General features: G+C 40.0%; 1 protein-coding gene across 1 annotated transcript in view; it reads left to right on the plus strand.

Annotated features, from left to right (window-relative positions):
* LOC121370722 overlaps positions 1-25084 on the plus strand; it is a 61096-nt gene that overhangs the window by 15233 nt on the left and 20779 nt on the right. Inside the window, exons 2-4 of the mRNA XM_041496145.1 lie at positions 5610-5697; positions 15075-15220; positions 18352-18661. Coding sequence (XP_041352079.1) covers positions 5610-5697; positions 15075-15220; positions 18352-18661 — 544 coding nt within the window. The remainder of the gene's footprint in view (positions 1-5609; positions 5698-15074; positions 15221-18351; positions 18662-25084) is intronic.

A 25084-nucleotide genomic window follows, 5' to 3' on the forward strand; every position in this document is an offset into this window, starting at 1 on the left:
ATTTTAAATTTGCTCAGGTGTCGTTTTCCTCTGCTTTAGTAAACGATGTTGAATGAAGAGAAAGCGATATTGAGAATTTAAATCTGAGGTTCAAACCAAGGTGTACTTTATATTATAATTTATGATTGAGCTATTTGTGTTATTTTGTTATGTGGTGTGCCAACCTTTTGAACATTTTGGAAGAACAATAATAATAGTCTAGCAAAATCGCAAGCAATTTCAGCCGCTACAAAACCAACACCTGCATGCGTCCGCCCCTTAACGCACGGAAAACAATGGGCCCTGTTTTACGAAGCGATCTTAGCGCTAAGGTCACCTTAAGTGCATAGCTATCTTATGCAGTTAAGGTGATCTTAGCCCTAAGATTGCTTTGTAAAACGGGGCCCAGATGTTAATTAATCATGCCAGGAAATAAGAATATATTAACATGAATAACTGTTCTCGTTAACACTAGGATATTATTGACGGGTAGTGTGACATCAGTTCAAGATTTATGCATGTGTATCATCCATCTGTATTCTTTGTACTAGAATACCCTTATTGTTTATGGGTATGATGTCTTGTGTGCGCTCTATATACAATTTCAATTTGCTCCAAATATATAGGATTCTTTAGTTGACAAAACAAAAAAGCTTGGTCATCTCAGGCGTTTCTTAGCAGTGGGGGGGTCTAGTCTTTGGTGAGCGAAGTTTATAACGGGGTCGAGTCATGGTCCTCAATTTTTTTTATGAAAACAAATATGAAAATTTACTTGAGCAGGGGGGTTTCGACCCCCAAAACACCCCCTCAGCATCTATAATATAATAAGCACGAGCTTTTTAACAGTTTCCGACCATTCTGATCGCTTTTACTTTTTATCTGCACTGCCGAAAGCCTACTTTGTACCTACCCGATGCAACTACTAAACACAGAGTACTAAATATTGCATACGAAGATGAATTCCAAAAATAAAACCTAAATGGACGCGGCCATCTTTGCCACTTAAGATAAACGTATCACATCCAACTTCCCACATAACACACATACACCCGTATCACATCCAACTTCCCACATAACACACATACACCCGTATCACATCCAACTTCCCACATAACACACATACACCCGTATCACATCCAACTTCCCACATAACACACATACACCCGTATAACATCCAACTTCCCACATAACACACATACACCCGTATCACATCCAACTACCCACATAACACACATACACCCGTATCACATCCAACTTCCCACATAACACACATACACCCGTATCACATCCAACTTCCCACATAACACACATACACCCGTATCACATCCAAGTTCCCACATAACACACATACACCCGTATCACATCCAACAACCCACATAACACACATCCACCCGTATCGCATCCAACTCCCCACATAACACACATACACCCGTATCACATCCAACTTTCCACATAACACACATACACCCGTATTACATCCAACTCCCCACATAACACACATACACCCGTATCACATCCATCTCCCCACATAACTATGTTTTCGCCGCTATCTTAACCCAGCGTGGAATCGTGACAAAAAGTATTGTGTAGGTAAAACTGTGGTTAATTAGTAATGTCAGGAAATTAGCATTTATTATCATAAATAATATATGTCCTCTTTGAAAGGACATCTTTAAAGTTCAATGTTTATGAAGTAATTCGTGTCGTTTGTCTACACAAATAAACTCATTTATTTATGATTTACCTTTGTTTGACATCCAATAACGGACGTTTTTCTGCACGCATAATTATAGCCATGTGTATATTAATTAATATTAATTAATCCATTAAAGTATTATACAAATTAAGCTACGTGTAGTTCTGCCTATAGAACTTAATAATATTAAAGTAAACATTACACATTACGTGCAACCTTTTGTATAAATGGGCAATTTCGGCAAATTTAATATTCTGGTCGTCGAGATCTGTAATTACAAAACTTTAGTCTAGCATAGAATCTCGGTTGTGTCGTGGTTAACCAATCGGACATAAGGCTGGTAGGTACAGGGTTCGCAGCCCGGTACCGGCTCCCACCCAGAGCGAGTTTTAACGAGTCATTGGATAGATACCACTACATTCTGTTCTCTCTCACTAACCACTAACGACTAACAAGTAACTACTAACCCACTGTCCTGGACAGACAGCCCAGATAGCTGAGGTGTGTGTCCAGGACGGCGTACTTGAACCTTAATTGGATATAAGCACAAAAATAAGTTGAAATGAATGAACAATCTCTAATGACGTCACACGCATACAATTTATGTGGCGTTGCCATGGCATTAAAGTCTCAGACTGAAAGTGCTGAGTCTCAGACTGAAAGTGCTGAGTCTCAGACTGAATGTGTTGAGTCTCAGACTGTAAGTGTTGAGTCTCAGACTGTAAGTGTTGAGTCTCAGACTGAATGTGTTGAGTCTCAGACTGTAAGTGTTGAGTCTCAGACTGTAAGTGTTGAGTCTCAGACTGAAAGTGTTGAGTCTCAGACTGTAAGTGTTGAGTCTCAGACTGAATGTGTTGAGTCTCAGACTGAATGTGTTGAGTCTCAGACTGAATGTGTTGAGTCTCAGACTGAAAGTGTTGAGTCTCAGACTGAAAGTGTTGAGTCTCAGACTGAAAGTGCTGAGTCTCAGACTGAATGTGTTGAGTCTCAGACTGAATGTGCTGAGTCTCAGACTGAATGTGTTGAGTCTCAGACTGTAAGTGTTGAGTCTCAGACTGAAAGTGTTGAGTCTCAGACTGTAAGTGTTGAGTCTCAGACTGTAAACAGTTTTGAATCTAGACTTTAAATGTTTAAAACACCGGGCTTGATGTTTTACTACGTCCAAAGAACTCCTACCTTTAATAAATAAAATAAAATAAACGATTAATCAATTAATAATTGGTTGTCAGATCAGTTGGTTTATTCTTTAGATGTTTCATTAATATATATATATAACTTCATGTGTAGTTCGCAAAACGATTAAGATGGACCACTTAATACCACGTTGTGTGATCGTCTTTAATGACGCAAACATAACAAGGTGTGTTGTGTTGTCTTCGCTGACAAAGTGTGTTTCTAAGGACGCGGCACGTAGTCAGGGGCTGGTCAAAGAACATAGATCGGGTTGCGCCCATGACGTGTGGTGTGCCCCCACCTGAAAAAAACGCATTGTTTCATTGTGAATAACGAGCAGGTATTTTGATCCTCTCTTTGAAATTATAAATGGATATCTCTAAATCGTAATTAAGGCAACCCCAGAGTAATTTTAGGTCTAAAGATTACATCGCTGAAAGAAGATCCCTGGGTTACTGCCTTGCATGAAAACATGTTCAACAAGATCACAAATATATGTTAAATATATGTTGATTGCTAGTGATTACCGTTTGCTTGTTCAATTCACTGTTCTGAAATGAGTTTCACGACTGACATATTAAAAGTCTTTATTCTCTGAACTTGCCCGTGTTTCACAATCGACACATTAAAAGTCGTGGTATGGCCTCATTGTGCAATGACGTAGTTACTACAGTAGTGGATTGACAGAAGAATGTATCCCGAACTGATTTCCGCAAATATCTGTAAAATAATACCAGGTGCGAGAACCGGTGGTGTAAGGGGGATGGTGGTATCGAGGATCGAGACCTCTCACTGCCCCCCCCCCCCACCCCCCACCCTTCCAATAAACATCTTTCGCCAAATCTAGACCAGCCACTGCTAAAATACCTGCACACTCACACACACACACACACACACACACACACACACCTGAATACGCAGACTGTTTTAATAATTTCCCAGAATTCTGACCGTTTCTCCTTTTGTGTTGTGTACTGCCGACAGCCTTCTTGGTATGTACCAGATGCTGCACTTCGAATCTTTTTGCGCTATGGTCCTACACCCATTGAACACACACTATGCTATATATTGCGTACACAGGTGAAATTCATAAATTCAACGGTAACGAAAGTCGCCATCTTTATCACGTAACATTAGAGGTGGCTATGTACACGGTGGCCGTGTATATAGTCTTGGCTAATGCATATGATGACTGGCTGTGTAGTCCAGTGTAGAGCCATCATACACGCATCACTTCATTGACTACATTTGTACATCGAGTTCAAATATAATATTACTTTTGCCGTGGTTTTTGTTTGGTTTTGGTTTTTGGGTTGTTGTTGTTTGTTTGTTTTTTGGGGTTTTTTTTAGTTTTTCTTTTCTTGGGGAGGGGTTTGGTTTTATGGTGGGGGGTTTTGTTTTTGTTTGTGTTTGTTTTTGTTGTGTGTGTGTTTTGTCTGTTTTGTTACTTTTGGATCTCTAATGCATCTCTCTTCATTACTTCCTTATGTCTGCCAGTCTCTTAAGTCGGCGGTGACGGGTCATACTCCAGGTCATTTATAACATGCTGGTGAATCTGGAGTTTTGTTGGTTTTGAGTGGGTGGGGGTGATTTATTTATTTAGTTATTTAGATCTGGACTCTTATTCAGTTATTGTGATACACAAATGCTATTCAGATTTAGACATAAAGGTATTTTATGCAGACAGTGTCTAGTAAAGTTGGTGAAGTTTATTTAAGACTTCAGGTTGTTGTTTTTTGTTGTTGTTTTTGTTGTTTGGTTTTTTTGTTATTTGTTTTTTTGTTTGTTTGTTTGTTTTTTGTTTGTTTTTTGGGGGGTTAATGTATTTTCCGGGGAAGCACGACCCTATCCCATAGTCTGGACCTCCTTCCTGTACAATCTCGTTCCAGCCAGTGCACCACGACTGATATATCAAAGGTCGTGGTATGTGCTACCCTTTCTGTGGGATGGTGCATATAAGAGATCCCTTACTACTAATTGAAAACTGTAGCGGGTTTCCTCTCTATGACTGTGTCAAAATTACCATATGTTTGAAATGCAATAGCCGATGATTATAAAAGCAATATGTGTGGTGTCGTTAAACAAAAACAAACTTTAATTTTGTTCCCTCCTCCGTGTACAATTTCTTACTCACGCGCCTGCAATAACGATCATACATAAACCATACATAAACTCCCTCCGTGTACAATTTCTTGCTCACGCGCCTGCAATGACGATCATACATAAACCATACATAAACTCCCTCCGTGTACAATTTCTTGCTCACGCGCCTGCAATGACGATCATACATAAACCATACATAAACTCCCTCCGTGTCCAATTTCTTGCTCACGCGCCTGCAATGACGATCATACATAAACCATACATAAACTCCCTCCGTGTACAATTTCTTGCTCACGCGCCTGCAATGACGATCATACATAAACCATACATAAACTCCCTCCGTGTACAATTTCTTGCTCACGCGCCTGCAATGACGATCATACATAAACCATACATAAACTCCCTCCGTGTACAATTTCTTGCTCACGCGCCTGCAATGACGATCATGCATAAACCATACATAAACTCCCTCCGTGTACAATTTCTTGCTCACGCGCCTGCAATGACGATCATACATAAACCATACATAAACTCCAGAATCTCAAGATGTCGTTATCTGCCGTGACTCGGCAGAGAACAAAATTATTAAAATAGACAAGCTAATGCACGAATTCCATATTATGCAAACTCAAAATAACAAGTTATGCTTATATTTCAGATATTGTGAAGTACGTCATCAAATATTGTGACTTTGAAAGAAAACACTGCGATGATGTCATTATCAAACAAGGAGAAAGAGGAGACAAGTAAGAATTAGAATGTTATATATATATATATATATATATATATATATATATTAGATCCATATATTGCATGCGCTGTACCGATTGGAGGATTGGAGAGTGCACGAATGCATACATAAATGTGGGTTTTGTGGGGGTTTTTGCATGAATGCATACATAAAATGTGTTTTTTGGTGCACGAATGCATACATAAATGTGTTTTGTGCACGAATGCATACATAAATGTGTTGTTGTTTTTGTTGCACGAATGTATATATATGTGTTTTTTACACGAATGCATATATAAATATGTTGTTTCTTTTGTGCACGAATGTATACATAAATGTTTGGGTTTTTTTGCACGAATGCATACATAAATGTGTTTTATGTGCGAGTATGGGATGTGATATCTTGGTCGAATGGATGTTTCGGTGAAATCGTGTGTGTGTGTGTGTGTATATATATATATATATATATATATATATATATATATATATATATATATATATATGACTTTTTTATGTCAATTTACTTTCGTGCTTAATTCCAATCAAGGTTCAAGCAGGCTGTACTGGGCACACGCCTCAGGCATTTGGGTTGTCTGTCCATGAAAGGAGTTACATGTATATTAATGTTTTATTTAACGACGCACTTAACACATTTTATTTACGGTTATATGGCGTCAAATTCAGCGAGAGAAAAATCGTTGTATTTGTCTTACACCTTCCCATTGAACCGCCAAAGCTCGTTAATGGGAAGCCGGTACTGGGAAGCGAACCCAGTATATATCAGTCTGATAGCTTAACCACTACACCTCCGAGGCCGATCCCTAATAACCTGGCTAGAACAGGAAACGCCGAAAGGTCCCGCTAAAGACAACCAATCACACATCGGACAAAATGTTTGTTCTAAATACCGACATTGATTAATCAGTCGCGTGGGGGGGGGGGGGGGGGGGGGGGATTTTGGGGGTTCGACCCCCCCCTTGCTCTAAGCTAATTTTCTTTTCTTTTTTTCAAATGTAAAAAAAAACAAAAAAGTCGGTCGCCATACTATAGACGCTGGTGATTCGTCTGTTTCAGTTATTTCATTAAAAAAAGATGAAGAAAAATTTGTTTTGTTTAACGACACCACTGGAGCACATTGATTAATTAATCATCGTCTATTGGATATCAAACATTTGGTAATTCTGACACGTAGTCATCAGAGAAAACCAACTACATTTTTTCCTAATGCAGCAAGGGATCTTTTATATGTACTTTTCCACAGACAGGAAAACACATACCACGGCCTTTGTCCAGTTGTGGTGCATTGGTTGGAACGAGAAAAAACACAATCAGTTGAATGGATCCACCGACGCAAGCACCTCACGCGACTGAGCTAAATTCCGCGCCCCTTTTCCATTAGTGCCAACGTATTTCCCACAAAACAAGGCAGCACACACCACTGAGTTAACACCTGGAACTACTGGAATCCAGTGATCATTTAAGAAAAATGTTCAAATGTTCTCAACCCTAATCATACGAAGCTCTTTCGCGTTAATTAGCCAGATTTATTTTGCGGTTATCTGATATGGTACATTTTTATCAGTTAATCGTGTGCGTTTATTGTTAGAGCAATGGCCATAGTTCTGTGGCCCCCCTCCCCTTGGCCCCCCTCCCCTCCCCCACCCCTTCAATGCCACGCACCCTCTCTTCGCCGCTGACTGCGAAAATAGGTTTATACTACTGAGATTTTGTGCGATTGAAAATAAATACTCACTAGTAGTGTTCGATCGACCTGATTATTCTTATTAATAACAACAGCAAAACAATATCATATTCATAACCTCACACGTACGTTTTAAATCAATGTAATCAATAGACTGTTATTAGACATAACCCGACAGAGCGTAACATGTTGTTCATGTAAAGTTTGAAACAACACTATAAAGGCCCCGTTTCAACGGTACGACCTTTAGCAACGATTTGCATGCAACATGGGATAATTTTTTATTATGAAAACCCCCCCAGAAAATAATGTTTTATTTAATAACGCATTTCACACATTTTAATTACTGTTACATAGCGTCGGACATATGGTTAAGGACCATACAGATAATGGGGACACCCATTGCAAGGGATATTTTATATGCAGCATTACACAGACAGGATAGTACATACCACGGCCTTTCTTTCACCAATAACTGTTTTTGGAGCAATGGCTGGAACAAGAAATTGCTCAGTGGGCCCATCGACAGGGATTGATCCTAGACCTACCGTGCATCAGGCGAACGCTTTACCATTGTGCTACGCCCAGCCTTATGCCTTATGTTTGTGCGTAAATCGAAAAGAAGGTTCAAGCACGATCAGTAATGTGCCAGAAATACAACTTAACAGATATGTTCATAGCCGATTGTTAGAAAGGGAAAATAGCCACTAGTGCTTTCCACCTAGCAGTAAGATATTTTACCCACAGACAAGAAAGCACATACCACAGCCATTCTGTTCACGTTCTCATCGTAAACCAATCGTCTTAGAGAGGAAACCCGGTACATTTTTTTCCATAAGTAGCAAGGGATCTGTATGCATCATACGACAGACAGGATAGCACATATCACGGTCATAGATATAAATGCCAGTCGTGGTGCACTAGTTGGAACGAGAAATGGCCCAATGGGCCCATCGACTCACTCTTCATGACTTCATGGGTTGAAGCTAATGTCGGGAATTGATTGAAGGCCGCATATCGTGTCCATAGATCTATGTACGTTTTATTATAGGACTATATTGGAGATTATATTTATATTATGTAACCGATGCTTAAGGCAATATGAAATTATTTATACCTGTTGCATTATTCATTCTCACATATAATTTCTGATTGGCCAATATCGCGCTGTGCGTGTTTTTATTACAGACATTGATACCAACTGTTGTGCCATATAATTCAATGTTACACACCTTGATATATTTGTTTTCTTCGCTGGCCTTCAATATAGTTCACTGACCGATTCATGAAATTTCTTTAATGTCCATTAATGTCGTTGCTTTCGTTAGCGTTTTGGATGAACTGGTTGTCACCCAGCTACTAGCTGTCACTCATTTTGCGTTTAGTAATGGACGGAGTGGGGCGCGGGGGTGGGGGTGGGGGTGAGGTAAGTTCACTGCAATGACGTCTCTCTCACTAGCAACTAGCAATTTACCCTGAATTAATATAACCCACGTACTGGACAGTTAAAGCTTACCGGCCTTGGTGGTGTCGTGGATAAGTCGCCGGACATAAGGTTGGTAGGTACTGGGTTCGCAGCCCGGTACTGGTCCCACCCAGTGTGAGTTTTAACGACTCAATGGGTAGGTGTAAGACCACTATACCCTCTTCTCTGTCACTAACCACTAACCACTAACAACTAACAACCAACTCACTGTCCTGGACAGACAGCCCAGATATAAACACGAAAATAAGTTGAATGAATTAATGTTAAAGTTTGTTTGTATAACGACACCACTAGAGCATATTGATATATTAATCATAGGCTATTGGTTGTCCAACTTTTAGTGAATTTGACATAGTCTTAGAGTGGAAATCCCTTACATTTTCCCCATTAGTAACAAGGGCTCTTTTATATGCACCATCCCACAGACAGGATTGCACATACCACGGGCTTTGATATACCAGTCGTGGTGCACTGGCTGCAGCTAGAGGTACTGAACAGAGCCAAGATAACCGAGGTGTATTCGCAGCACAACACGGTAGGACCTTAATTGGATAGTACGATAATTAACTTGAAATGAGACGAAATGTCTGAGTCTTCTTATGGCCCAGGGGCGACGCAGACGGTACGGTACGGCCGGTACGGCATTGCCGTACCACTTTTGTGTGTGTGTGTGTGTGTGTGTGTGCGTGTGTGCGTGTGTGCGTGCGCGCGTGTGTGCGTGTGTGTTGGGGGTGGGGGTATATTTGTTGTATCTGTGAAAATGTCCTTCACGGGTGAATTCGAAAGGGAGTCTGGCAACCTTGAGCCGTACCACTATTTTTAACACTCTGCCGCCACTGTGGCCGTATTTCTCTTAGCGATCATACGATATATTCCCTATAGCACTTATCACTTGATGGCCGTATATCATATGATGAATCGCTGGATTCCTATTTGGAATTTCGAAATCATCGCAAGTCGCGCGTTGTACAAGCCTTTTGGCGGTCCAAATGATTCTGTGTTCCGTTCCCCAAGCGATAATATCGCACGTCACACGTTAAGTGGAGGACCTGTCTTATTTTAGGCATTTTGGACCGAATATACAAAGCCCAGTTTTCTCATAGGCATACGGGCTCCCATTTGTGTGTGTGAGTGGTGGTGGTGGGGTGTCTGAATTAAAATGCCTTAATCTGCATAACAACGTGTATTCATGTTTGCATTACCACAAAACAGCTATAGATATAGGATTCCAACCTTATGTTATGAGTAGACTGATGGAAGTAAAAGGTATTTAAAATTTACAGTCCAGCTCATTTTGCCAGAACATTTCATTCGTTTTTACCCGAATGCGAAGATTTGCTCCAGCATTGGTGGGGGAGTTAAGTTGCCCCCCCTCCCCCCACCCCTCATATGCTTATATGTTTTTGTCCTACTCGCGTATAAGTGCAAACATTTAGAATGGTTAAAGAACGGGTTTCGTTCATTCAGCCCTATATCTATTTGATCAACTCTTTCTAACTTTATCCAGCATGTGGCTTATTTTATAAAAGTACATTTCCATAAGACATGGATCACGCATTCCATTGTTATGCGCAATACAACCAACACATTATCTGTTTTCATGCACACTCAATATCGCATTTGGACGACATGCAAAACTACTTTCCCGCTTAGTGGTTTACAAATTCAGCAGAATGGCTTTCCACTCCTTATGCAGCAACAAATCTTTAATATATTCTATGCGTTACGCATTTTCTCAAACGCACACAACAGCGAAATACGTCCCTATGCTAATCGCGTTGTATGGTCACGGCTTAGAGTACAGTATAGGCAAGTTACCTATTGTCGTTGTAGCCCTGTCGCCGGGGGAATATTGACAGAGTTTTCAAAACAATGTCTACGGAACAACTGGGATTTACATAAATATCCTTCGCCCGAGAAGGATTGGGAAAATTATATTAGACCCCACTTTGTCGATTGCATTCCGATAAATATCCTCGGACAAGAGCAATATATAGAATCGAAAATTAGTGCAGCGTTCATTTTCACCCTAATTTGTTATGCGTAAATATTGTGACAGCAGGTTTCCTATCCATAGCCGTACGTCGTACTGGATGCTGTTTTTGTTTGGGGGGTGGGTGGGGACAGACTGTTTTTTTGCCCGAATTAAACGAAAACGCTGTTTTTTTGCCCGAATTAAACGAAAACGCCCGAATCTGGATCAAAATATTTAATCATATCACTGCCAGTAGGGTTGCCAACCAATCCCTACGCGTTTTTACGTGGATTACAACTAATACTGTGGGTAGAACGTTGGAAATACAATATCCCTATCGTTTTTTGTTGGGTTTTTGTTGTTGTTGTTGTTGTTGTTGTTTTTTTAGTTTTTTTTTTTTTGGGGGGGGGGGTTGCCCGAATTTGAGGATTTGCTCCAGCATGTGCCCCATGTTTACGCAGTGCGTAATGCGTATTGCGTATTGCGTAATGCGCACTGCGTCATACCCGCGTGGTGAGAACTAATTTCCCTTGGGAACGGTAATATTATGCGGCGCACGCGAAATGAGAAAACGCAATACGTGTTAGTGAAATCACCGGCCTTGGTGGTGTCGTGGTTGGGCTAAACCATCGGACTACAGGCTGGTAGGTACAGGGTTCGCAGCCCGGTACCGGCTCCAACCCAGAGCGCTTGCTTAAGGGCTCAATAGGTAGGTGTATGGCCATTACACCCTCTTTTCACTCTCACTAACCATTAACCAACTGACAACTAACCCACTGTCCTGGACAGACAGCCCAGATAGCTGAGGGATGTGTGTGTGTGTGTGTGTGTGTGTGTGCGCGCGCCCAGGACAGCGTGCTTGAACCTTAATTGGATATAAGCAGGAAAATAAGTTGAAGTGAAAATTAATGTTTGTGGAATCACTTCAACGTGTTGTCATTGGTTTCTGTCTGTGCACATCACGTATCACGCAAATCACGCACACATGGAATCTTACTTTAGGGTAATTATTGCAAACCACTGCCGTGTCTCAACACAAACCTGATATCAGAGACAGACTGGCGTAGGCGCGGCGTAACGTAGTGAAACTAGCGCGTATTTTGACAGCAATTATTTTGTTTGTTTAACGACATCACTAGAGTACATTGATGCATTTTTTTAATCATCGGCTATTGGATGTCAAACATATGGCAATTTTGACATATAGTCTTAGAGAGCAAACCCGCTACATTATTCCATTAGTAGCAAGATCTTTTATATGCACCATCCCACAGACTGGAACCTTGCCTATTGGGGGCCGATAGAACAGCACATACCGCGGCCTTTTATATACCAGTCGTGGTACAATGGCTAGGACGGGAAAACATCTCAATCACAGAAATGATCCGACTGAGTTTAACCCCCCAACACCCCCACCCCCTCCCACCCCCACCCCTACCCCCAACCCCCTCCACACACACATATATGCCCACCCCAACCAAGCTTTAGTTCGAAGAAAAGAACAGGCTACACAGAAACGGAACCCGGGACAGACATGCTCGAAATCTCCGTGGTTTATGAGCATGTTAAAATAACCCGCCACCAGATTGTTTATACGTTAACGTTCCACCCTTAACACGAGACTACCTCATTTTAGGATACGATTTCAACGTCCTGATACCAGTCATGGGGAACTAGTTGGTATGTCAAACAATATCTATGACGGGATTCGATCCTATGACCTACGAATCTCAGGCGAGAACGCTCTACTGACTGAGCTTGATCTGTTGCTGTATGACAAAAGAAAATGTCGAAACGAATTTGGCACTTTGAATAATACACGTGACAATTGATTGCTACACGAAACTGTAGTTGTAATGGGAAATAAGTGTTTTAGACACGACACTATCGCATTGCAGACAAATGAAAAGCACGAGTAGCTGATGAAATTCAAAGTTTTGCATGTAGCAACCTGCTCCGAAGGACCATATCGTTTGCATTGAGTTTACAATGAACGTCGATGCAAAATACAGATAGTTTTTTTGTTTTGTTTTCTGTTTATATTCTTCTTTTTCAATCGATCTAAGAACAAAATGCAGAGTAGAGATGACGTCAATGTTTATCAACCAGAAACTGTTTTTTTTTTTAATGTGTGTGCATGCGTGCGTGTGAGAGAGAGGCAGAATGTGTGTGTTTGTGTATGTGTGTACGTGCGTGCGTGTGAGAGAGGGACAAAATGTGTGTGTTTGTGTATGTGTGTACGTGCGTGGGTGCGTGTGAGAGAGGGACAGAATGTGTCTGTTTGTGTATGTATGTATGTTTGGGCGTGCGTGCGTGCGTGCGTGTGAGAGAGAGACAGAATGTGTGTGTTTGTGTATGTGTGTGCGTGGGTGCGTGGGTGAAAGACAAGAGCCACAGAAAGAGCGAGAAAGAAAAAGAGACAGAGTGAATATAAAGATACGTGTGATAGACTCCTATACAGTATGGTGTGATCCAGTATGATACAATAAACTATTATTGTTTCAATCCTGAGAGATAGACTCCTATACAGTATGGTGTGATCCAGTATGATACAATAAACTATTCTTGTTTCAATCCTGAGTGATAGGCTCCTATGCAGTATGGTGTGATCCAGTATGATACAATAAACTATTCTTGTTTCAATCCTGAGTGATAGACTCCTATACAGTATGGTGTGATCCAGTATGATACAATAAACTATTCTTGTTTCAATCCTGAGTGATAGGCTCCTATGCAGTATGGTGTGATCCAGTATGATACAATAAACTATTATTGTTTCAATCCTGAGAGATAGACTCCTATGCAGTATGCTGTGATCCAGTATGATACAATAAACTATTATTGTTCCAATCCTGAGAGATAGACTCCTATACAATATTGTGTGATCCAGTATGATACAATAAACTATTATTGTTTAAATCCTAAGTTTGACATTGAATGGTATTTCTTCTTTCTTTGAATCCAATCGTTAAAGGGACAGACCCTAGTTTTTAAACACTAAGGCATATTTTTCACCTAGAGCCTAGCTTCAACCCGTAAACATGGACACTAAATTTGGCTAATTTACAAACCTGAAACAAATTTGGATACAACAGAGTGAATAAGAGTCTGTGACGTTGAAATACCCATAATCGTTACTTCTCAGACGCACGTGCGTTTTTTTAAAATATGAAAAAAATGCATTTTGTGGTATTAGAAACACCAGGATGACCAGAAACACTTCGGTTGTACGGAAATGGATACACTAAACTTTAAAATACCAGTAAAGTTTGATTTCCGTGATAATAAACTGCTCTAATAGTAAAATATATGCCATAGTGTTTAAAAACTAGGGTATGTCCCTTTAAAGGGACACGCCCTAGTTACGGCTAGTTGTTAACCATTACGGCGTTGTTTCGCTATTAAACCCATTTCTTCACAAATAAAATTGCACTTTACTTACATTTTATTATTTAGAATACACATTTCCATTCACCTGAAGCGCTTTTTGGTAATCCTGGTAATCCTGATGTTTGTAAAACCACGAAATGCATTTTTTGTATTTCTTAACAAGCCGCGTGCACTCGAGAAAAAACCGTTAAGCAAGCGAGGTCCAATCTATTTTTAGAGCGAATCTTCCTGTGTAAACGTCACAGACGTTGGTATACCACGTGACCGTTATCATTTTGGTTCGGTTTGTTTTCTCGTGCACGGTTCGCGCAATCAACATCCGATTTGTTGTCGTTTGCTTGTTGTTCATTTGTGAGATTTTTCTTCACAGTTCGTGAACATTTTCAGTAACAATAAAGTTCAGACAAGTAAGTGTCTCAATACAAAACTTTACAAACCCTTAAAACCAATAATTTTGCTAAGTCTTACGATATCTGGAGAGGGGATACAACCAGGACAGAACCGTTGGAACATGTCCAGGAGAGGTGAAAGGAACGCACCCCAAGTCTGTGCGCACTCTGTGAAATTTGTCGTGAGGTAGGCATTGTTGTGCTTCGAGCGACATCTACCGGTGATATCAGAATACTAACTTTCAAAATTATTTCAAGCAATTGGGACATGGGGATTCCCATGGTATTTATCGATATAAAACCTGCTTTTTCACCCCATTTGATAAAAACGTGATCTAAGTGTGTTACAGGTTTGTAGATTAACCAAATAATAATTTATTTTCGCTGGATGGAACTAGGGCGTGCGGCTTTAATATTTCTAAATCCGTCTATTGCTTTTATTTGTTTCCAGGTTATATGTGTGTCTCAAAGGAAAGGTTTCCATTTACGTCATCCACGACAAAGACAATGAGAGTGACGTCATTCAACAGGTAGAGAGCGCGTATGCCAAGAAAAAGTTGGATCGCGCGTTGCTGGGCCAGTATGTTTGGACTTCAGGTACGAAACGTAACTTAAAAAGAGTACTTTTTATTTATTTTTCAGTAATAGTTTAATAATATTAGTGCATTTTATTTAGCATATGCCAAAGCATAGTGTAGAGACAGCTAAAGGGAACTTAAAATGCATACCAATGCTCAGTGTGGCAGATGTCAGTTCTGTCCCCGTGTTAACAAACAAACAAACAAAAAACAAACAAAAACAAAACAAAAAACAAACAAAACAGTCCTACTTTTTAAAACAATGTTGTAATTTACTTCTTGCTGAACTATATGTGACCTGTAGGCGTAACTTTCTTCAGCCATTCAGGAATCGTTAAAATTTAGGTTAGACACGCCCGTGGGATCAATCTGATTAAAATTAGCTCTACCGGGTCTAACAGTAATACATGTAATAGTGGAGCTAATTTTAATTAGATTGACTATGGGATATACTACGGACAGAATCAAAGGGGCCAACACCATGGTGTGGTACAGCATTCATATTAAGCTCTGTTCAGAACAGGGGGCGGACCGTAGCCCAGTGGTCAAGCGTTCGCTTGATGCGCAGTCGGTTTGGGATTGATCCCCGTCGGTGGGCCCATTGGGCTATATCTTGCTCCAGCCAGTGTACCACGACTGGTATATCAAAGGCCGTGGTATATGTTATTCTGTATGTGGGATGGTGTATATAAAAGATCCCTTGATTGTAATCGAAAAAAGAGTAGCCCATAACGTGGCTGACAGCGGGTTTCATCTCTCAGTATCGTGTGTGGTGCTTAACCATATGTCCAACGCCATATAATCGTAAATAAAATGTGTTAAATGCGTCGTTAAATAAAACATTTCCTTCCTTCCTTCCTTCCTATTCAGAACAATTATCTCAGATGCTTGACCACGGTTGAGAAACTGTGTTTTTAATGCATTTAATAATTGGATTTTTGTATACGTTCCTCGCTACAGAATCTTGGTAGGACTAGGCAATCTGTAATTGCAACACTGAAGAAGTAATTGTATTACTACTACTACTACTACTACTACTACTACTACTACTACTACTACTACTACTACTACTACTACTACTACTACTAATATTATTATTATTAATATTATTACATTAAAACCAAGTCCATGACCAAAACCAATATAACATAATTACATCAAACACTACATGTACAGACATGAGACTATAAAAACATAACTTAATTACAGGTAGTACATAAATAATAATCCAAATCTACTTTACTATCGTTATTTGTATTCTTCTATTTTATGTCCCATATTATTTCGCCATTTTGTGTATTTTGTATTTTGGCATACGTATGTATGGCAGACTAGTTGGCAAGTGTGAGTGGGCGTGTTGCCATCCACAATAGGCAAGGGGTGGAGAGTAGCTCATTGGTTTGAGCACTCGCCTATAATAGCCCTTAATATCCTTTGCTGCTTGTTAGTAGCAGTAATCCCAATACATAGGTGACAGTAGATTCGCTCTCTCTCTCTCTCTCTCTCTCTCTCTCTCTCTCTCTCTCTCTCTCTCTCTCTCTCTCTCTGCCTGTGTGTCTCTCTCTGTATCTCTCTCTCTCTATCTCTCTCTCTCTCTCTCTCTCTCTCTCTCTCTCTCTCTCTCTCTCTCTCTCTCTCTCTCTCTCTCTCTCTCTCATATTTAGATATCCATGGGGCGGGTATTAGAGAATGGGTTCACCGAAGGGGTCTGGCTGAGCTAAATCCCGCCCCGGGTTAGTAGGAAAGAGAGCAGCATAATGTCCTTAAACCTTCCCACTGACACCCCCACCAAAAAAAACTAAAATAATAATAATAATAATAATAAAAGTAATAATAATAAAATAAATAAGTAAATATATTTTAAAAAACACCTCTACAAAAACAAAAAAAAACCTACAAAAAACAAACACAACAAAAAGAAATAAACAAACAAAAACAAAAAACAAATGAACAAAACAAAACAAAACAAAACAAAATCAATCAAATCTAACAATAAAAGCCAATATAGCAAGGTGTGGGGTCCGATTCCGAGATTCGAACCTAATACCAGCCATTCGTAGAGGAAGCAGTTGCCTCGATCACTAGACCAATGAGTTCGCATTGACGTCTTGTGCAGCGGAAGTTGAAACAATAAGAAATAAATGTTATGGATCCAATGGTAATATGTCATGAAAGTCTGATCAGAAAACTGAAAGCGGTATAAACTTAATCTTTGAAAACGCCTTCATCGATCAATAGTAATCATTCCGCCACGCTTTCTAAAGTGCTTTTCGCGGTAACAAAACCATAATATAATTCCTTCTAACTTCGGTTCTAAGACATCCATTTCCGGCAGGCTGACGCGGCTACAATAACGGCGGAAATAGCCGAACCTAGAATGGGAATTTGACTTAATGAAATGGAAATTTGGCGTCACGTTTTACCGTTACCGTAACCACGTGACTGTTTTTTCTGATAAGCTGTTCAGGTAGCACGTCAACAAAAACAGCATGGAACTTTAGGATTAGTTATCTACAGAGATCGGCAATTTCAAAAAGGTTTCTTTTGCAATAAATAAACACAAAATCAAAAACCGGTAATTGTCCCTTCAACCGTCGGCAATATATTTTTTTACCGAGTAGTAATTGTCCTGTCCTCCCCCCCCCCCTCCCCCCACACACCTCACCAAAAAAAACACACACAAAAAACAAACAAAAACAAAAACCATTAGCCACCCATCCCAAAAAACAAAACAAAACAAAACATAACACGAAACAAAACAAAACAAAACAAACAAAAACAAAAAGCTGCCAAAAGTAAAGTGCCTGACCTACGGCAATTCGTATCGCAACTACGGCAGTTGCCGTCAGCGTCGTCGTCAAGATGAAACTCTGACGTTAACTCTAGCACTTTAGTAGTTTTGCAAAATCCACTGCAGGAGCTGAAATGCAGTGATGCATCAAGCAAAGAGTTTAGCGCAAGAAAAAGAAGGGTTAACAACAGATTAGCACATTCTCGAATTTACACCATTTTGTAATTAGCATCTGATCACCTATTTCAATTCAGAACTTCACAATAAAAACATTTTAAAAACCCACTCCCTTATAGAGAATCGCAACCGCCTAATATTTAGAAGAAAGAAACCATTTCATTTTATTTCTTTAATTCCAGGGGAGGGTCAAGCATTCGGGGAGGTGGCTCTCATCAAGGAGGACTGCATCAGGACTGCGAGCGTCGTCGCTGATGAGGACACAGATCTGCTCGTGGTCGACCGCAACCTCTACAACCGGTCCGTGCGTGACGTCATGGAACGAGAGTTCAACGAGAAGACGGAGTTTGTCGAGAAGAACCCGCTCTTCAGCACGTGGACGGTCAAACAGAGGCGCTACCTCTCCATCAGCTTCAAGAAGGAGACCGTCCACTATGGGTGTCCCATCACGAGACAGGGTCAGCCCGCCAGCCAAATCAGCTTCATTTTGACGTGAGTATGAGGACTGAGAGTGTGACGATGTAGTGTCGAGGTTCTAGTGGCATTAGATTGTCAGTCTATCAGTTCTGCCATATTCACGTTATGTATCTATATTTTACTCTCTCGCTCGCGCTCTCTCTCTCTCTCTCTCTCTCTCTCTCTCTCTCTCTCTCTCTCTCTCTCTCTCTCTCTCTCTCTCTCTCTCTCTCTCTATAGTTCGCTCAATCTTTGGAGCGGGTTTTATCTAGGTCGGTAGAGCGATAGCCGTTGGTGCTTGGGTCGAAGGATCGAATCCCCTCTGTGGACATCCCACGACTTGTATGTGCTTGGGTCTGGGGGAAAAGTGCATATAAAAGAACACTTGCTGCTAATTGGATCAATGTAACGTAGTTTCTCTGAAAACTACGTGTCAGAATTAATACCAAATGTTTAACATCCAGTAGCCGATGATTAATTAATATTTCTCTCTCTCTCTCTCTCTCTCTCTCTCTCTCTCTCTCTCTCTCTCTCTCTCTCTCTCTCTCTCTTGAACTAGCATCTTGAGTGATCATTATATCTGCTTGACAACTGTGTGTGTGTGTGTGTGTGTTACGGTAGGAAGAACATGATATAACAGTATTGAGTGCCTTTCGTAAAACAGAATTGAAAGCCGCCGTTCTGATTGCCCATTCACATTTCTGTTTACTTTAAAGAACCGCAAACACGTTTTAATTTCCAGCTGTTTACCAGACCCGTAATATTGTATAGTTGTATAATATTCACTTTTTATCCACTGTGACCGCTACCAACCTACAAAAGCGGTGAATTCATGGTGTGTTTGAAAGCGAATACACACGATATAATTGCCTAGTTTATGTAACCCTTTGTTGCTACACGCAGAGGCGGTCGGTGTGTGTATTCTGACACCTGAAACACGGTTTTCACAGTGAAAAAAGGAAAGGAATGTGTGTTCAACTACATGTCAGCATATTATAACTAGGGCTTTCGCTGACGGCAACTCGTATACACTTCTTGTCCAACTAGGTCTTATTTATGGAGGTACCGGTTACTCGGTTAACCGGTGATCATCATAGAGCTTGCTGCATGTACAGACATTTCATTTCGGTTTCCACGCTAATGCTTATGCATAGCTTCTGTACTCTTGACTTCAGTGGATTTCGATGGAGTTTGGAGTTTTCCTTCTCCTAGAAGAGTTTCCTTACTAGGATTCTGAGCCTCTCCAGCCCAGTTTTGATTTTGGAGTTTGCTTCTAGACAGTTGTATTTCTTGACTCATATTCCTTTCTGTCCGGTCCATATTAGTCTAGTCTCTACCCTTTGACCAGTCAAGCTTGGTTGACCCTATCAGGAGCTGGTGCTCCAGCTGGCATAGCTCTCCGAGTCATTGAGACAAGCCAGCTACCTCACCATGTCAAGGAATGGACCATGAGATAGGGTTAACCTGTACGTCCCAGAACACTTGGTTCGGTATTGTTAATTTCAATGGATGGCGTTGCTTTGTCCTGCGTTCATTCACATAGAGCGTGGTGTGTGTGTGTGTGTGTGTGTGTGTGTGTGTGTGTGTGTGTGTGTGTGTGTGTGTGTGTGTGTGTTCTCTAGACGGGTGATGTGCTTGACGTTAATCCGAATGACTACATCGATAACTAATCAAATATGTCGCGTAACGCAGGATTGGTGTCGTGCGATACATAAGTGGGATATCGCTGTGTGATGCCAAAAATTGTTTCAACGTACAAAATTCGCACCATACTTCACATTTTGACTGCCCCGTTACCCCACCCCAATTCACACCTTAACAAAAAGCATCCAACCTGATGTACATGTATTTAAATCGATAACTCACATAAGTGGGATATCGCTGTGTGATACCGAAAATCGTTTCAACGTACAAAATCCGCACTATACTTCACATCTTGACTGCCTCGTTACCCCACCCCAATTCACACCCTACCAAACATATGATGTCTGGCATATGGTTATTGCGACACTTGGTCTTTGGCAAGGTGCGACACCATGCCTCAATAATCTAGCGCCATCTTGCCTTGATCAGCACCATGCTCCCTTGAGGTTAAACAAGCCTTTTTCAACAATTAATTATAAAATTGCCTTTATAAAACACTCAGGAAAATGTATTATTGATTAATAAAATATGTCTGTTGTATATTTTGCCATTCATTTATTAAAGCCAGCCCATTTATTACACTTATTTATATTTCAATATATATTTTTTTATCTTGAAAAAAAAGTTCCGTGAAATTAGTGAACATGCCCCAAAAGTTTTAGTTTACCGTGTCATGCCAAATAGCTAGGGAAAACACTACTTCTACATAACATCATCAAGGGTTCTCCTACATAACATGTTCTTAAGACAGAAAACCCTCATCTTGGGTCCATGTATCTAGGGGTTCCGAGTCTACGACCATCAGACGTTCACAATGAAGAGAAAACGTGTGGATGTAAAGTAAATAGAACAGCTATTTGTAGTTTATGTCAATACTATTGTCCATAAAATGCCGAGTTCCCAGTCTGTGTCACGTTTCAGAGAGCCCATTAATTTATGTTTGCATTTACCGAAAGATGAAAAAGCCGAGATTATAAACAAGTTTAAAGTTTGTTTTGTTTAACGACACCACTAGAGCATATTGATTAATTAATTAATCATCGGCTATTGGATGTCTTGAACATTTGGTCATTGTGACACAAACCCACTCCATTTTTCCTAATGCAGCAAGGGATGTTTCCCACAGACAGGAAAGCACATACCGCGGCCTTTGACCAAGTGACTGAGTTGAATCCCGCCTCAGATTAGATATAAAACAAAATATGTAACGTTAATTTGAAACATCTTTATTTTTCAATTTGTTTAAATCAACTAGAAGTCCTTCTAGTTGCCAAAGTGCAAACTGTTGTTTAATATCACTATAAATAAATATGAACGTAAAACCCGTATTCCAATATCAAAATCGTATCTCTGCACAGTGCAGAGTCGAAAGGACGTTAGGCAAAGCCATGAATGAACCACCGGTAGCACCCGTCATTAGCACAGCCTTCAGTCATCAAGTCCATAGTTGAAATGTTGACCAAAACAAAAAATGAAAAGGCATGCTCCTATTTATCTGTGTGAGTTCCTACGGGTCTATAAACCATCTAGGTATCTTCGTTCTAGCCAGCAAAACCTACTGGCTGTCCCAGGATGGAAACTTAAGTCTTTTGGCTCCCGTTCCTTTAGTGTGAGTGTTGTGAAGAAATGGAATGAACTGCCAGACACTGTTAAAAATGCCACAAATCTTATATCGTTTAAAAAACTTCTTAAAACACATTTGTTTATCAGTACTTTAATTATCCAGTTTGACTTTTTATCTCCCCCGCCCCCTCTTAAACATCTATAGTAACTCATATTTATTTGTTACTTTAGTATTGTCCTACCAACTGTTTTACTATGTTATTGTTATTATTTTATTATTTTTGACTGTAATTTTCTAAATTTAAAAATTTCCCCCATATTTAGGTACCTCCTGCCCCGTGTTCGAAACCATAAAGGTATATGAACCCGTTAAAAACCTAACCATAATCATAACCATTGTTTTAACCATGTCATTTTAATTATGTAATGCGCTTTGTGTGAAGTTTAGCGCTATGTCAATGAACTTATTATTATTATTATTACAAGGTTAAAATAGGGTATTTCATCAAACATAATTTTAGTCAGTGATGCGTCATATAGTGAAACAGCCTCTGAGTGTCAGGCACTGATTTAGATGAAATATTATAATAGCTAGACGACTTGAATCTTCCAGTGGACTAAAAACAATGCAAACAATGAAGTCAATTATTTTTATTGATGTTTTGGCCATAGGCCCTGACCAGAATTTAAAACGCGGTTGGCTACAACATAATTATTAAATAATTATTTAAATCGACGAATAATTCAGACACAATTGTCAAAGAATAAGGTTTTAAATAAGGTGTCAGCGTTCGTTTTCAAAACGATTGTTAACAGATAAATGGCGACCGTATCATGACCTCGGGTATCGCTTCTCTCAGATCGTAATTTTACGAACACTCAGTACGGTGAACTTTACGATCTGATTTCTCGCAGATTAAGTCGTAAGCTCTCTGTCTAATCAAATCAGCGCTTACAGATCTTTATTGGAAGTCGCCCATTGATAGCTCGTCTTAACCAACTTAAGCCAAACGTGGCTGTAGACTATCATATTTTGTTGACATTCCACAGTTTATGAGTCTTTTCATTGTCCTAAAATGTTAATGCCCTTTTAAAAAACCCTCAAAATGTTAGTTGTATATCTGGGTAGTACAGGAACGCATACGTTTTATGCTGATTTGATAAAATGCTTGATTGATCTTGTTGTTCGGTCGAGATCGTCTTCTATTGACCGGTGCATGTTCTGTTTGATTATGAACTTAACGTGCTACTTGAATCAAGTACTGTCGGTACGCTGTCGATGAATCGAACAAATATTTGGGCGGGTATAACCGATTATTGCGCTGCCAAGAACTAACAGAGTTGAGTGACTTGTCAAATAAATGTTTATCTTAAAATCATCTGAGCGTGAGGCGGGATCTAGCTCAATCGTGAGAGCATTCGCCTGAGTGGAGGATCGAATCCCATTCTCTTTTCTTCTAAACATTTGAAATTATCGCTGTGGACTGAGTATATCATAGCAGTACGTCTTTAACAAACGCTGGGCCCCATTTGTGCAAGCATATAATGTAGTTTTAGACTTGTTTAAAGGGACATTCCTGAGTTTGCTGTATTGTAAGATGTTTCCGACTAATAACTATTTCTACGATTAAACTTACATATTAAATATAATATGTTCTTATTTAGAATATCAGTGTCTGTATATTCAATGGGTTTCTGGTCGTCTTAATATTTGTAAGAAGCCCAAACTGGATTTTGTCTTCAAATAATTTCGTACGTACGAAAAAACAATATTTTAGGAAATAAGATGGAATTTAACCTAGTACAGATATTAGAACGATCAGAAACACGTTTAATATATAGCCACTAATATTGTATGCAGAAAAATATATTTGATATATAATTACAATCATTAAAACGTCTCTGTTAGTCGATAACATCTTAAAAAGTGCAGCAAACTCAGGAATGTCCCTTTAAGGCTGATGTAGGTAACTCAGGGTTTCTCGCCCCTTACCCCTCGAAAATCCTAGATCCTCCCTCGCTACAATATATTTTCAGGGGTGTAGTAGATCCGTTAGGTTCATATTCGAATCCGCCAGGTCCAAAAAATGTTTAAAGTTTGTTTTGTTTAATGAAGTCACTAGAGCATATTGATTTATTAATCAACGGCTATTGGATGTCAGAAATTTTATAATTCTAACATGTAGTCTTTGAGAGGAAACCTGCTACATGTTTCCATTAGTAGCAAGGGATCATTTATATGCACCATCCCGCAGACAGGATAGCATACACCACGGCCTTTGGTATACCAGTCTTGGTGCACTGGCTGGGACGAGCAATATCCCAATGGGCCTACCGACGGGGATCGATCCTAAACCGACCGCACGTCAGGCGAGCGCTTTACCACTGAGCTACATCATGCCCCTTATACGGAAGAAAGATGTTTTGTTCTTCCTTTGATTAAAGACTGGCCTTTGACATGACATATCTAGATGGATAATACAACCCTTGTACAAGAGATCCCATTCTTCATAATTATACGGTTCATCGTAAACAGAATACTTACTTAGAGTGTCATTTACCTACTGTGATGGAGTATTGTGTTGTCAAATGCAAACATAGTGGAGTGACTCGTCAAATGTTTATCTAAAATTACTGAGAGAGAACAGCAATAGTGCATTGTTCTGGAGTGCATTGTTCTGGAGTGCATTGTTCTGTAGTGCATTGTATTCAAGAGAGCTAGCCCTTTGAATAGGACCGAGTTCAGCTAGACCAAGCAGAAAAAAGCGTACGATAGACTGGTGTACGCGCTTCACAGTAAACCAAACGGCCAAGTTAGGAAGCAATCAAATAGTTAGCGAACATTAACGAAACTTTTGCTGGTTGAACTTGGGGTACAGGCACAGAGCAGGGTGGGGGGTGGGGGTGGGGGTGGGGGTGCTCTAGCCCCTCGATAATCCTGAAACAAAAATATTATTGGTAGTAAATCTTAAGACAGATTAATTTTACTTGTAGAATGTGTTTGTAAGATGCAACGTGTTTGTAAGGTGGTTTTTAAAATTAGTTATTTTCGTTTAGCAACACTATTTATCACATTATTCAAATTATATTTATGTAAAGGGTCTTTTAGACGTCAGTATATCAGGCACGGTGGAACTGGGGGGGGGGGGGGGGGCTGGGGGCCTCTAGTCCCCTCAGTAACTTGAAACAAAGATATTATTGGTAGTAAATCTTAAAGCAGAGATGAATTATAACTGTAGAATACAGGAAAGT

Source organism: Gigantopelta aegis, chromosome 1 (assembly GCF_016097555.1).
Source record: "Gigantopelta aegis isolate Gae_Host chromosome 1, Gae_host_genome, whole genome shotgun sequence".
NCBI classification, from domain to species: Eukaryota; Metazoa; Mollusca; class Gastropoda; order Neomphalida; family Peltospiridae; genus Gigantopelta; species Gigantopelta aegis.